Genomic DNA, 14,428 nt, shown 5'->3' with positions numbered 1-14,428 from the left:
AAGCGCAAGAAGTCCAAGCAGGACTTGGCCCTGTTCTGCTGTTCTCAATCCCCAGAGACAGTGTAAGGGCTTCATCGTACCTCTAGGTCACTCTCCTGAAGTCGGTCCACTTAAGAGTCTATACCAACTTTGTTTCAATGGCACCCGGAGTTTCTGTGTCATTAGATAAAACTGCAGCGAGTTAAGGAATTCTGCACCACTATGCTGAATCTTTTTAGCAGGTTACTAGCTTTCTCTAGCATGCCTGCAGGTCCAAAGGAGCCTTGGGGTGTGCCATCTGGACTTCCACCAGCGGATTGGCCCTCAACGTCAGCTGGGCCCTCTGGTTTCTGCTCAGGGCTCTGGACCGACTTCAACACCGGTTCCCTGCCCTGTGAAACAAACTCGATGGACCCCGATCCACCAATGCCGGACAATGATAGCTACCCCATATTGCTGTCTGAGATGGCACTGCTCCTACCCCGATCAAGGCTGCATGCTACCCTATCCAAGCCACCACCCTTTTACCAAACCTTCTGACCTGGACACAGTCCCTCTAACTCGCGCTAGGCCTTAGGTTCTCCATGAACCTTTCAGCACCAACTCAAACAATGATGCTATGATGCAGATGATGAAATGCTCAACTGAACTCAGATGACAACTGGTGTGAGGATCTCAAGGATTGCATTTCACATTGGGTGGGTCACTTATTTATTGGCCCCCTGGTATGCCGAAGGGCTTTCTGAATGCATGCGGTGACGCTATGAGAGAACGAGCTTTTCGCTTCTCTCACTATGTGATTATTGGGAATGTTAATCTCCATCTAGACCATCAAGAGGCCTTGGAATCGTCTGCCTTCATTGATGCACTTCAAGCGGTCCAATTAAATCAATGGGTCACATATTCGACTCATGTTGCGGGTCATGACCCTTGACCCCATCTGCTCAAATTTTGCTATCTAGGTTGATAAGCCCATGCCGGTTTCTTGGTAGGATCACTTCCAGGTCTTTTTTTTCTTGGGAAGTGGCACTGCCATTTCAGGTAGTGGGCTGCTATCGTCCTCCGGCCTATAGCAAAATTGATCCCCATCAGTTTAACAGCTCCTTGGCTGCCTTCAGACCTCTCCAAGATAACCTAGAACGATATGTGAATGGGCTTAACTCTTGAATCTCAGATTTAGTGTCAGCTTTGGCTGCTCCTTGCCGATCCAAGCTGGCAAGAGATTCACCATCTAACCATGATTTTTCCAGGAGCTGAGGGACCTCAAAAACGAATTCAAAGTTTTGGAGCGGGCTTGGCGCGCTGGGGGCTACAGCCCTGCATCCAAACTGGCCCTTTGGGCTAAAAAAAAAAAAAAGTTATTACTCTTCTATTGTTGCCACTAAAAGATGTTACTATGCCTCACGGATTGATTTGGCTAACAATAATTCGAAGGAGATATTGGCTATAGTCCAAAATTTCATGGCCCACTGCGCACTAGTGAAAGGAATGCCTGTCTCAATTATTTGGTGTAACACGCTTTCCCAGTTTTTTGTGGACAACATAAGTAGCATTCAAGCTTCTTTTTCCACCCAGGCAGGAGGGCTTAGAGTTTCCACATCTGGCCATCCGATGGCTGTCTTGGCTAATATGCTGTCAACTTTTGCACCGGTTGATCCATCGGATACTTTAACAATTCTTAAAGCTTTGAAGTCCGGATCCCCTAAGGACCCTTGTGCAGCCAGACTCCTTGCCGCCACTGCGGACATTATTAATCCGGAGGTTAACCGAATTATTAATATGTCCCTCAGTGATGCTATGGTTCCAACACCATGGAAGCAGGCACTGATTCTCCCTCTCCTCAAGAAGCCGCCATTCGATCCTACAATACATGGGAATTATAGACCAATCTCACCTTGTGTAATGTGTTGATGTAAAACTCTACAATGCCCCTGGGCCGAGTTAGAGCTATAAAAAAGTTTAAAAATAGCATAGTAGGTACACATTGAAAACTCATTATAAGCTGCGGCTCACTTGTTGGCAATGAATATTGTGTGTTCGTAGATAACCAACGAACACTACATAGTCCTCCGACAAGAAGGTTCTGATGGATGTAGTGATATACAACTTTTGTTAACCGTCCATCAGGGCAAAGAATTACAAGTGAAAACAATGTAAACTGTTTCTGTTTTCTTATCCTCAATTTTGTTTACATTATTTTTGTTTCAACAGTTAGTTTCTTTGGGAAAACATTGAGTGATCTAACCATATGACCAGCTGCTGAATTATATACAACTTTGTCTACTTTTCAGACAGACACAGCTTTCTTGGTTCACCAATGAGATTTATACCTATTTCCACCACAAACTGCAATTAAGTAAAAACCACAATTATAAAATAGAAAAAAATTGACTACCACTTAGAAAAATGCCAAACATGGGGATTTTATTTTTACATCTCTGCTTGTTATTAAAAGGTGGGAAAGCAGTGTGTTAGCACCCAAAAATCTTTTGATGATGCATTAAAAAAAATTCACTTTCTGGTATCCCCGTTTTATAAATTTTGGCTTAAACAATATATATATATATATATATTGCTAAATTTTGCCTATTGTCTCGGTTCACTCCAGAGAAATCCACAAACTCACAGTAACTTTAGAATCTCTGATATATGGGATAAAGTAGCACAAATAAGGCCTGAATTTTTGGAGCCTCCCAAGTGTCATCATTTTACTTATAAAATTGTAGCACGTTTATATTCCTGCATGTCTGAATGAAACACCTCAGGCTATTTCACTTTTGTGTTTCACCATGAAGAAACTTTTTTATGCCACATAATCCCATCTTCAGGTACCCCCGCTAGTTTGACGATATGCTACCCTTTTTCTCAACCATGCATAAGGTACTGCCATAGTATTCCAGGATTAGTCCCTAAATAAATGAGGACACTGACATCATATCCCTTCATAGTTCAAGGTGCTGCCATCACATATCAGCTTGATACCATCATTTGCCAGGGAAGCTAATCTATATGCTATGAGTGTACCATCATGTGTCATGATACTGTCATTTTATGCCACTATATCACTAGTTACAGTCATCAGATATTAGGTTTTGGCTTTTATATAACAGTTGTATTTCATTTACCCTTTCTGTCTCCTATCAGACTGTGTTACAGTATGCAGCCCAGTCCCCTTTAAATTCAGTAAGGAGTTGATACCTTCATGCTGGTGCCAGTCGAGGGTTGGCCATTGATGGTCATAACTCTGTGCCTACTATTCATTTCACTTCTTTCTGTTTCCTTTCATAATATCATACCACATGTTTGGTAATATGCACAAATGTACCCCTTGTTTATTAAACTGTATTTATGTGTTTGAATAGTGGTCTGAGTCTTACTTTTGTGATGCATTAGTTTAATGTACAAGCTTGTTTATAATGTGGCCTTTTATTTTAGGAACCAGTTCTGTTCACTGGAACAATGAGAAAGAATCTTGACCCTTTTGATGAGCATACAGATGAAGAGATATGGAATGCCTTAGAAGAGGTAATCTTTTAAAATCTTATGCGCAAGTTTGGCAGACAAGTATTGTTACAAACATGATGAGTGTTCTGCCTGACTTTACTTAAGTGCATTAAGATATAAAGTTCTTGTAATGAGGCAAACGGGGTATCCTTCTCGATTGTGACGGAGTATCCAACTGTCAATCTGTAAATCAGTCTCAGTGACTTTTCCCATAAAGTTTCTTGGCTTAAACGTTAAATATGTCATAATTGTTGTGTAATGGTCTCATTTGATATTTGAGTACTAAAGGTATTTCCGAGACTTGGAACTCCAAATTGTACTATGACTTACACAGAATTATATCTTTCAATTGAAAGCATAATGCCAAATGCACTATCTAAATGGTACTGCCTCTTGAGGATAAATAATTCTTAAATTCCTAATTAAACACACTTTAATATAATTGCATTGTTAAAGTTTCTAGGGAATACGGAACTGTAAAGACAAGAAAAACCTTCCTATAATGCTACTTATTGCAAACTTAAAATAGTTTCTTAAAATATGTATGATTAAATGCAAGTTTGGAAATGCTGTGCTGTTCACGCCCTCGGAGACCAGATGGGAACTGCTTCAAGTTTGTTACATCTTCCTAATTTCTTTATGTGCCCATATCATCATATTAATATTTCTACTCTTTTACAATTTACTGACGATATTTATACTTCTCAAAAATGTCTTCATTATGGGCCTTCTTGGGCTTCTTTGACCATTTTGGGCCCATTACACATCGTTTGGTTATTAGCAGGTATCCCCACCACCTCGGGCAGCATTATTTCTTGGAGGCATGGGATTACCCCCAATTGCAAGTTATTGGGAAGTAATGTGTGGGAATCAGTGTTTCCCTACTCATTCCCATATGGGTACAAATGGCTGCAGAAACACAAATGCCAAAATCAGAAGGTGACCTTCGGCTGCCTAATTATTTTAGGTTGCATTGTGTGGCTTCCTAATTGGATCACTGAAATAATATCGACGGACACAATATCGACTTGCCAGAATATCGTGGACAAAATATCGACAGTCAAAATATCGAGTTTGTATCTACAAACAGGTAAGTACAAAAATATTGAGTACAAAATATCGTTAACAATAATATAGATGTAAAAAATATCGACTTTATTAAAAACAGTGTTAAATTAAATTAATATTAAATTTAAATTACTAAAATATACTTAAAACTACTTAAATTAAATTATAATAATTAAATAATAAATGAAAATAATAAAAATAATTTTTTACAATCTTATTAGTTGACCCTGAACCCTAAAAATACCCCTTTACCCAAAAACCCCAAACTGACCCTGAACCCTAAAAATACCCCTTTACCCAAAAAACCCAAAACAGACCCTGAACCCTAAAAATGCCCCTTTACCCAAAAACTGAAAACTGACCCTGAACCATAAAAATACCCCTTTACCCAAGAACTGAAAACTGACCCTGAACCCTAAAAATACCCCTTTACCCATGAACTGAAAACTGACCCTGAACCCTAAAAATACCCCTTTACCCATGAACTGAAAACTGACCCTGAACCCTAAAAATACCCCTTTACCCATGAACTGAAAACTGACCCTGAACCCTAAAAATGCCCCTTTACCCAAAAACTGAAAACTGACCCTGAACCCCAAAAATACCCCTTTACCCTAAAACTGAAAACTGACCCTGAACCCTAAAAATGCTCCTTTACCCAAAATGTATCAATATTATTTAATTACCAATTAATTATTAATTAACAATAACAATAAAGTAAATATATTAGAACATTAGCTGTAATTATTTTAATAATTAATATTATTTTTTCCAAATTAATTACTTAAAAATAACACAAAATTAAATATATTAAAAATTTACTCTAATTAATGTAATTAACTAATTACACATAATTAATTAACAATTAATTACTAATACAAAATATGTTCAAAATTATATTAATTAATTAACTAATTAATATTAATTAATTATCAATTAATTATTAATTAAAAATATTAACAAACATATATTAATTAATTAATTATTATTAAATTACTTCCCACCCTATTCCCCTATAAACCCACAACCGGCTACAGAATTACATTACGCAATTATTATAAAAACAAAATTCATTTAATAAAATATTTTATTACATTAATACACACTATTCACACATATTATTACATAAAAATACACTATAAAATATTATATATTATTAAAAATTCGATATTTTTGCTATCTATATTTTATACAGTTGATATTACTTCACTTACCTGAAAAACGATATTTTTGTAGTCGATATTATGTCCAGTCGATATTTTGTCCAGTCTATATTTAAAACTCGATATTATGTCCAGTCGATATTTTGGAGTCGATATTTTGTCTGTACACCTTCCTAATTATTGCAGATGCATCCGTTTTCTATACTTTTTTCCACATTTGATGACTCGTTAATACTCTTAGGGACTGATTACGATGGAATTTGGGCCACAACAGATAGCTCATCAGTTGCAGTCCGACCACCATCTGCTGCTGAGGTCCGACTGACGCATTACAATGTGTGTGATTCTAGTCAGCAGTCAGAGGGATCGTCTGGTGCCTGCCACAAGTGCAGGGATGTTTACAAACATCCATTTTTCAAATGAAGCTATTGCTGCAGGCCTTTTCTGCCCACCGCACAAGCTTCTATTAAAAAATGTTTGTTTCCAACCGCCCTATGACCGGTTGCATTCCTAAGTTGGGCTGTTCCGAATCTGCAGCAGTGTCCTGACATCGTAATAAGGCCCTTAATGTTAATGTTAATCAATTTTTCCTTTTATAGTTTGTGATTGGCTGAAAAGAACCCAAGCTGCTCAAAAAGGTTAGGGACAAGACCTTACAACTTATATGGTCTAATAGGCGAAAGTTGTTTGCGCAACACAAAACCCCTTCTATTCACAGCAAAATTCCTGTTTCTAATTGCTGACACCTCTCTCCCTGTTTAACAGATGGCACCATTAATAGACTGTGTAAATTAAAGATTTGCAAATGAGGGGATATTTTTTAATGGCATTTGAATTAAATTATTCAAGGAAATATGGCTTTATTTAATAGTTTCTTTGATAGACAAATATTTTCAATTTTTCATAAATTATCAGTAGCGGACATAAGTCTGTGAGCTGTTATAGTAGAAACAATATATTCAGAAGAAAACATTGTTTTCTTAGTTTTTGATATAAGGAGTTATATAATGATGACAATTCTATGATCAAGAATATGTTTTAAAAGAGAATGGCAGACGGCTATTTATCTAGACTGCAGCGGCTGGCAGACATATTGTAATTACTGATACTCACTTTTGAAAGGAGCAAATATCCACTGAATGATACTTTTTAATGAATGGATCCGGTATTATACTCCTACAGCCTGAATAAGCTGTTTGCTATGGTTAGCAAAACATGCCTTAGATGTGATAAAGAAGGGGATTGGGAGCATGTATTTTGGTCAGGTAAAGTGGTGTCCAAATTTTGGGATGATCGTTTTTTGGCTATTACTGTCAGGGTTGGGCAAACTATTAAACCTACATCATTTTTTTGTTTAAAAATTCTTTTTTGATTTACAACTCTTGAAAATACAACAAAATGTTAAGCAAACGTAATAAATAGTCATGTCTAGAAAATGGCTCTACTAACAATATAGGAAAAAGGAAACATAAGAATTGAGCAATAAACGAATTTAACTCAGAACAATAAGGCATGTCTAATAAAAGAGAAATTTGTATATTTTATAAAATAAAAACTAAGGGAAGGAAGAGGAAAAAGAAAATCTATGACTAATGTTCATAAAGGAAGAGGATGGCAAAAAATAATGATAATTAATCAAGAAGAGTACAATGAGAAATGCATCGGAGATTAAAAAGTAGAAATTGAATATAAAAAGGCAAATTAGAGAGGTTTAGGGGCTTCAGTAGCTCTGATATTAAGAGTATCACGATTTGATAAATATGAAGTCAAAAGAAGCCATAATAGATCCTTATTGATGGCAATTTGTAGCATGAGAAAGTAGATGTATCCAATCTATGGTTATGACAAATCAAATTCCACCAAGTAAGAAAGGATATATTGTTACAAATTTCCAATTAAAGGTAATAACTAGAAAGGCCACTGCCAAGAGGTCAACCAATTTAACCTAAATCGGTTGCCAGACCAAATATCTGAACTTCCACCGTGAAAAATATTAACAATATTATAGGGGATTTAAATAGTAAAACTTTGAGAAATGTTGCACCATATTTGGGTCCAGAAGAGGGTCACATTGGGGCAAAGAAAAAACATATGGAGAAAATCTGCATGAGGGATACTGCTAGAAAAGCAATTATTATTAGCCAAAAGTATAATTTTGAATAGAGAGCAAGGGTTTGAAAACAAACTATTGTAAAACAAAAATAAGGTCTGAGTAGTGCTAGCAGAATGAGAGGAATAATGAATTTCATGCCAAATCTTATTCCATAAGGAAATAGAAAAATAGGACTGTAAATTTTGTTCCCAGTACTCTTCAATTTTAGTTTTGATTCTTTCAGAGTCTGATGAAGAAGTTATTTGTAGATAGAAGAGGCTTTGATTACAATGGAAAAATCATGGACACAGATAAGATCATAGTAGTGATAGAAGAGAGGTCCGCAATGGCTTGTTTGAGGATATCTACAAGAAGAGTGCATTTATGTCTTTGTGATGAAGATATATTTAAACGGGTTTGTAATTCTTCAAAAGAAAGGAAATGGTTATCAAAAATAAATTGAGGTACCACAATTAGGCCTCTAGACAGCCAGACAGGCCACCTGAGAACCTTGTTAGTAATGGATATCTTAGAGTTATACCAGATTGGGGATAATAACATCAACTGAGAAGAGGTGTAAATCTGGGAAATACATTTTTAGCAATAGAAAAAGAATGATTTAAAAAAGCAGAGGACATAGATCTTGTTTTCTGCGAAACAAATGAGAATTGAAGAAATGAAAAAGGGGCAATTAAGGATAGCTCTAGAGAATGTAAAAGAGATGTGGAGAAGAATCTTGCCTGTTACCATGCTAGGGATCGCCATTCTTTTTGAAGAGTAGTACTCAAGAGTTATTGCCCGTGTCGTGTACCTCTGTGTATCATCACTGGGACCATTTGAGTGATCATTGCATATATACATATATATATATATATATATATATATATATATATATATATATATATATATATATATATATATATATATATATATATATATATATATATATATATATATAGAGAGAGAGAGAGAGAGAGAGAGAGAGAGAGAGAGAAACACAGAGACAGCTTAATGACATAAATTGTTACATAAAAACGAATGTCAAAGAATATGAAAAAGTGAAATCTGCATAAAAAAACTTCTTACTTCATGTAAAAGACAGGGCCTTATTTCTAATGAAGAATATAAGTTCATGTACAAAGAATTTTCTGTACTACCTGTTTTATATCTGATTCCAAAATTGCATAAAAATGTTCATCCTATTCCAGGTAGACCGATTATTTCGGCTATTAATAGCTTGGGGGAAAACATCGGCCAATACATTGATTTCTTTTTACAGAGCTTAGTAAAAGAGTTACCTAGCTATGTAAAGGATACCGGGGATTTCCTCAAGAAAATTGCTAACCTAGAGTGGTCAGATGGTCTATATTTAATCTCTCTCGATATAGAGTCTCTATATATGAGTATAGATCATGTGCAGGGATTAAAAGCAGTTAAACATTTTTTAGACAGCAGGTCTAAATAAGATGTCATCAGAGATGTCATGAGGGATGTCACTGACCATGTCATGAGTGATGTAATATGCGACGTCATCAGCAGTGGATTGCGGACGCGTGAGTTATAGTTAGCTGAACTAGCTATAACGGGGGAATTTCAATGGTTTTGTATGAGTGAAATGTCCAGGTAACTATAACATGTGTGAAACCTACAGTTTTTTAAGTGAATTTCTGAGGTTTTTTAAATGCTAATTCCTAACTATAACGTGTGTGAAACCTATGCTTTTTTCAGTGAATTTCAAAGGTTTTGTAAATGATAATTTTTAAATGTATTAATTATTATATTTCTTTCTCTTTATACTAATTTCCTACATTTCTATTATAATTATGTATAGTTATTTTATTCTTTAAGTTATATTCCTTATTCTTAGTGTAAAATAATAACAAAACAATTTTCAAAAATAATTTTTTTAATAATTATTTTTTTCCCCAATATATTAAAATTTAATTCTATATATTTTCTTTTTCCACATTTTTTTGGGGGGAAAATCTTACGGTACGGGTCCGGTGACCGCACCGTCCTTTGTACGGCTAATCGTACTCTGCGCGTACCCGTGCAAACGTCACGAATACGTTTTGACGTTACGCGGCGCATCGGCGACTGCGCGTGACGTCATGTACGCTTGTACGGCGCTCCGCACGCCTACCCCACGAAAGTTTTATAATGTTTAAAACAATATATCTATGTATTTAATGTAAATTTTAAAGGTAGACATTATCTGGGATAATCATGAAGTTTTTTTAACTTTTAATAAGCGTATATTACTTTTAAAAGCAATTACGCAATTACGCAAATCGTGCAGATACGTCGTACGTACTTGCACCGTAGACGCCCCGTAAGCGTACGCAAAGCCATGTGACTTTCAAAGCACAGATTTGATTGGTTCATAACACTACCTATTCCAACAGTTCATAGACCCCTCTCATTTTAATCATTCTACTTTGACTTTCGCAGGAGAAGCATCTCTTCGATGGAGCTTCACTCATTTAGAAAAAAAATCACTATGGCTCAATTTGTTGACTCTTCTTCTCAACATTCCTTTGATGATGAATTTCTACCTAAGTAGCCTCAGAAGAAGAGGAAGAAAGCTGCTATTTGGTAATTTTTTACATTTCCTGAAGGGGAAAAAAGGTCAAGGCTCCCAAAGTGACTTGTAAAATTTGTGAGGTTACTCTCTCTAAGTTTGCCCCAACAAAAAATACTCATTCAGGACAGCAAGCATGGTGTACCATGTGAACAATCTGCAGCTCGAACAACTACGCCAGAGTTGCAACACAAAGGTTGCAGGAGGAGCGTCAAGCTGCTGTTCCTACCACATCAAGTGCACCACCACCTTCGCCGAGCAGTCCGCATGCAAACATACAACCAGATTTTGCAGATCTGACTATTCGTTGCAAATTTTGCGATGAATTATTATGCTATGGGGAACAATCTATTGACCTCATTGTACGCAGGAAACGGAACCACTGTTGTCCACGGCAAAACATTTTTTTTACTGTTTTCTTGCTGTGCCACAGTTTTTTTTGGTTCCAATGAAATTTTTTTGTTAAAAAAAAAACTTGTTCAAAAAATACAAAACTAAAAAGACAAAAAAAACTGTTCTTATCAGAACTACCTTCACTGGTCAAAAACAGAGCTATATTTCTATAATAGTGTGTAAAACTTTGTCTGATTGAATGTGTAGTGCATAAATGAATGAATGCATACATTAATAGTGTATGGTGAATGTGAAAGTGCAGAACTATAAGGAAGGGCTACAGCATAAATCTATAAATTGTTTACTTACAGTATACTGTAGTACTTTCAAAGCACTTGAATGTAACATATGTGCATAAATATGTTACAAGTCTGTGCTTCCCTTTACACTGCTGGTGAAACTGTCTGGGTGAATTTGTAAGTGTTAGGGGCAGATTTACAACCTCCTTCTGCCTCTTTTACACTGCTATTGCATCACTTTTCTGACGCAGCTGTGGTGCAAAAGATGCGTCATGGTGTGTGCTATTTACAATACGATGCATCTCGGAGGTGCGTTACATTGTAAAATCCTGTAACAGAAGGAGACATTCCTACACAGGGGAATGGGGGGCGTTCCGGCACAGGAACGCCTCCTAAAAGTGGCTGAGTGAAATCTACAAGATTTCACTTTGTCACTTTTGAGTTCATGCTGCGTCAAAACCCTGCACTTTCTTGAAACAGGTGTAAGGATTGACTCAGCATTGTGAGCATAGAGCCCCCGAGCATTGCTGGAGATGCGTTGCACTTGCAATGCAACTCAAGCAATGCGCCACCTTCACGGCACAGATACATCACATATCTGTGCCGTTTTTGCCCCATAATGCACCAAATTGTAAATACGGCGCATCCATAGTGATGATGTCACAGTGCACAATAACTGGCATATCCCTGGGGATATGCCAGTTATTGTACATCTTCCCATTAGTGTTTTAATGTAGTGAATGGATTACTACACACTGATCAATGAGTCACTACAAAACTTTAACAGGAGTGACAAAGTGTTTGGTGGAAGTGTAAGGATAGAGCCTGGGGAATTGAACATATAAAAGGCAAGTTTCCAGGTGCATAGAAGACTGCAAGCATAGTCTATAAGAGTTTAAAACAGTCCATGGCCTAAGGCCTACTTTGATCCATAATTACTTGGATACTGACTAGATGATTACAGTTCTGCAACGAGAGTACATGACTGAATTTATAAGAGCTTCTTTTTAGCACAGTGCATGGATAAGGACCTTCTGCTGAATGGCTCAGTACAATACTGAATCAGCAATCACAGAGTTTGTGCTGGAAGTGTAAGGATACAGACTGGGGATTTGAAGGTATAAAATACAAGTTTTCCGGTGCATAGAACAGTGCATGCATAGTCTATAGGGGTGTGAAGCAGTCCATGCCCTAAGGTCCACTTTTCTCCATGAGTACTTGGGTACTGGCTGAATGGTTACAATTCTCCAAGAAAAGTGTCTGGCTGAATATATAGCAGCTTCACTTTTAGAACAGTGTATAGATAAACACATAGTGCTGTATGGCTCACTACAATACTGAAACAGAAGTGTGAAAGTGTTTAGTGGAACTGTAAGGATACAGACTAAGCAATTAAAGGTTTAAAAGGCAAGTTTGCAGGAGGAGGAGCTACGCTAGCAACCAAGATGGCCGCTTAGGCTCCCGGCTCCGCCGACCTCCGTATCCTGCCTGAAGATCCTGTTGATAATCCTGATTTAACGCCCGACCTCCGTGTAGATGAACCGATGCTCACTCCGATGGTGCAATTCCGAAAACCTAACTTGCTTGGGTGACGGAGCTGCGTCGAGTTGAAGTTTGCGGCCTAATCCAGCAGGAGAGCCGGGGCCTCGAGTTTTGATCTGGCCGTGTCGTAGTTGAACAACATCGGCCGTGAGAGGCAGTCAGGGTCCGGTCCACCGCAGTGGAGGTTTTTTTCCTTTTTCCCGATCTCGACGGCGCTCATTCTGTCTTGTCAACATTGAGGGAGGAGTGACGTGACACGACAGTGGCCGGGGGTGGAGGTCCCTGGCCCACGGACCCGGTGTGGCCTGACCGGGGTTCCGTGGGTCGGGGTCTTTGCTTGCGGAAGCGAGATACATATTGTTGCTGCAGAAACCGACCAGTCCCCTCCGACGCCGTCTGTTCTGCTCCTGTCTATTCCCCCCGAGGAAGCTGGCTCCCCGGGGAGGTGAACATGATTGGTGTTGAACGCGGAGAAATGGACCGGACGGAGCGTGAGCGGTCGCTAAAGATGATATTGGCAGCCATCGGGGCATTTCATTCACATGTGGATGCCCTGATTCACAAAATGATGACGGGCTTATTGGTGATGGAGTGTGTGGAACCGGACCCTGTTACATCTCAGGTATTGCCACAAGCTACGATTTCAACTATGGCCATCTTGATTCTGTACGAGGACCCCATGCGACAAGAGGTGCAGCAGCCCTTGGTTGGTCTCCCGGAAAATCCCAAACCCAGCGTTTTGAACATATTGACATACTTACCATCATCGCTGACTTTGGGAGAATCGATTTGCGTCCCCTTCCCGGAGAATCCTGTGTGTGATTATACTTGGACTTCTCTTCCATCCTTTCCCTCTTTAGCGATTCTACGATCTTGGAGGAAACTACATTGGGACTATCCTTTCATGAAGGAGTGTTCTTGTGCTGCTGAAGTTCCTGGCCACTTGCTGACTTTTAATTGTATTGTACTGCATTTACTCAGAATCCTTTTTCACTTTGATTCTCCTGCTGAAGTAATAGGAGGGATGCACATAATGGGTCGGAAGGGCCAGGGCTAAGAGTGATCAACTGTAATCGGTATTACGGCCTTAATGGAAGTAGAATTCATGGCTGTTGGTCTCACGTGAGGTTGGGCGGTGCATCGCGACTCCCCCTAATTTATTTTTTGTGATCATAGATATTATTGACTTTTCATCATAGGGGGTGCTGGTCTCTGGCGGGGGGAAAGGGGCCGGGAGCTCATATGGAAATGCGCTCCTCCACAGTTTCTCTTTTCTACTTTTAGAATTTAGTTAGTTGGGGCGACAGGCACACTGCTAGTGGGGGTTAGGCGATAGCCGTTGCAGGGGTGAAGGGTGGGGGGATGGGTTTATTGTTTTCTTTCTGTTATCGCTCATATGGTTTCCCTTTTTTTCAATCTCTTTTTAGTTTGTCTTTTACTAGTAATATTGCCGAAACATCCTGATTTTGTTCTTTAAATTCTAGTGTCCGGTTGCCATGATTCTTCTACGGTTTTGATTTTATGGGTGGGAGGGTCTTGAGGGTCCGCATTTAAACTGTTCATTGAATGTAATGTTGCAAGCCTTATTTTGTATTCATTAGCGCGGGCCTCTCAGGGATTCTTCTGTTGCTCCACGTCTATCCTGTTATCGATCCTATTCACCCTATTATCAACATATGTATGTATGGCACCGGATATGTCTTTTCCTTTTTTCTTGTTTTAAAATAATAAAAAGAATTATAAAAAAAAAGGCAAGTTTGCAGGTGCATAGAAGAGGGCATGCATAGTCTATTGAGATTTGAAGCAGTTCATGCCCTAAGGCCTACTTTCGTGCATGACTACTTGGGAACTGACTGAATGCTTACAG

General features: G+C 38.3%; 1 protein-coding gene across 2 annotated transcripts in view; it reads left to right on the top strand.

Moving 5' to 3' along the window:
* The window catches only part of ABCC4 (ATP binding cassette subfamily C member 4 (PEL blood group)), a 1,668,368-nt gene that overhangs the window by 1,490,293 nt on the left and 163,647 nt on the right, over window positions 1-14,428 (top strand). For both annotated transcript variants that reach the window (XM_086934802.1, XM_086934803.1), the window contains exon 27: window positions 3,415-3,504. In XM_086934802.1, coding sequence (XP_086790928.1) covers window positions 3,415-3,504 — 90 coding nt within the window. The remainder of the gene's footprint in view (window positions 1-3,414; window positions 3,505-14,428) is intronic.

Source organism: Lissotriton vulgaris, chromosome 8 (genome assembly GCF_964263255.1).
Source record: "Lissotriton vulgaris chromosome 8, aLisVul1.2, whole genome shotgun sequence".
Classification (NCBI taxonomy): domain Eukaryota; kingdom Metazoa; phylum Chordata; class Amphibia; order Caudata; family Salamandridae; genus Lissotriton; species Lissotriton vulgaris.
Note: the sequence above shows the minus strand (reverse complement) of the source record. Positions and strands in the feature narration are given on the sequence as shown.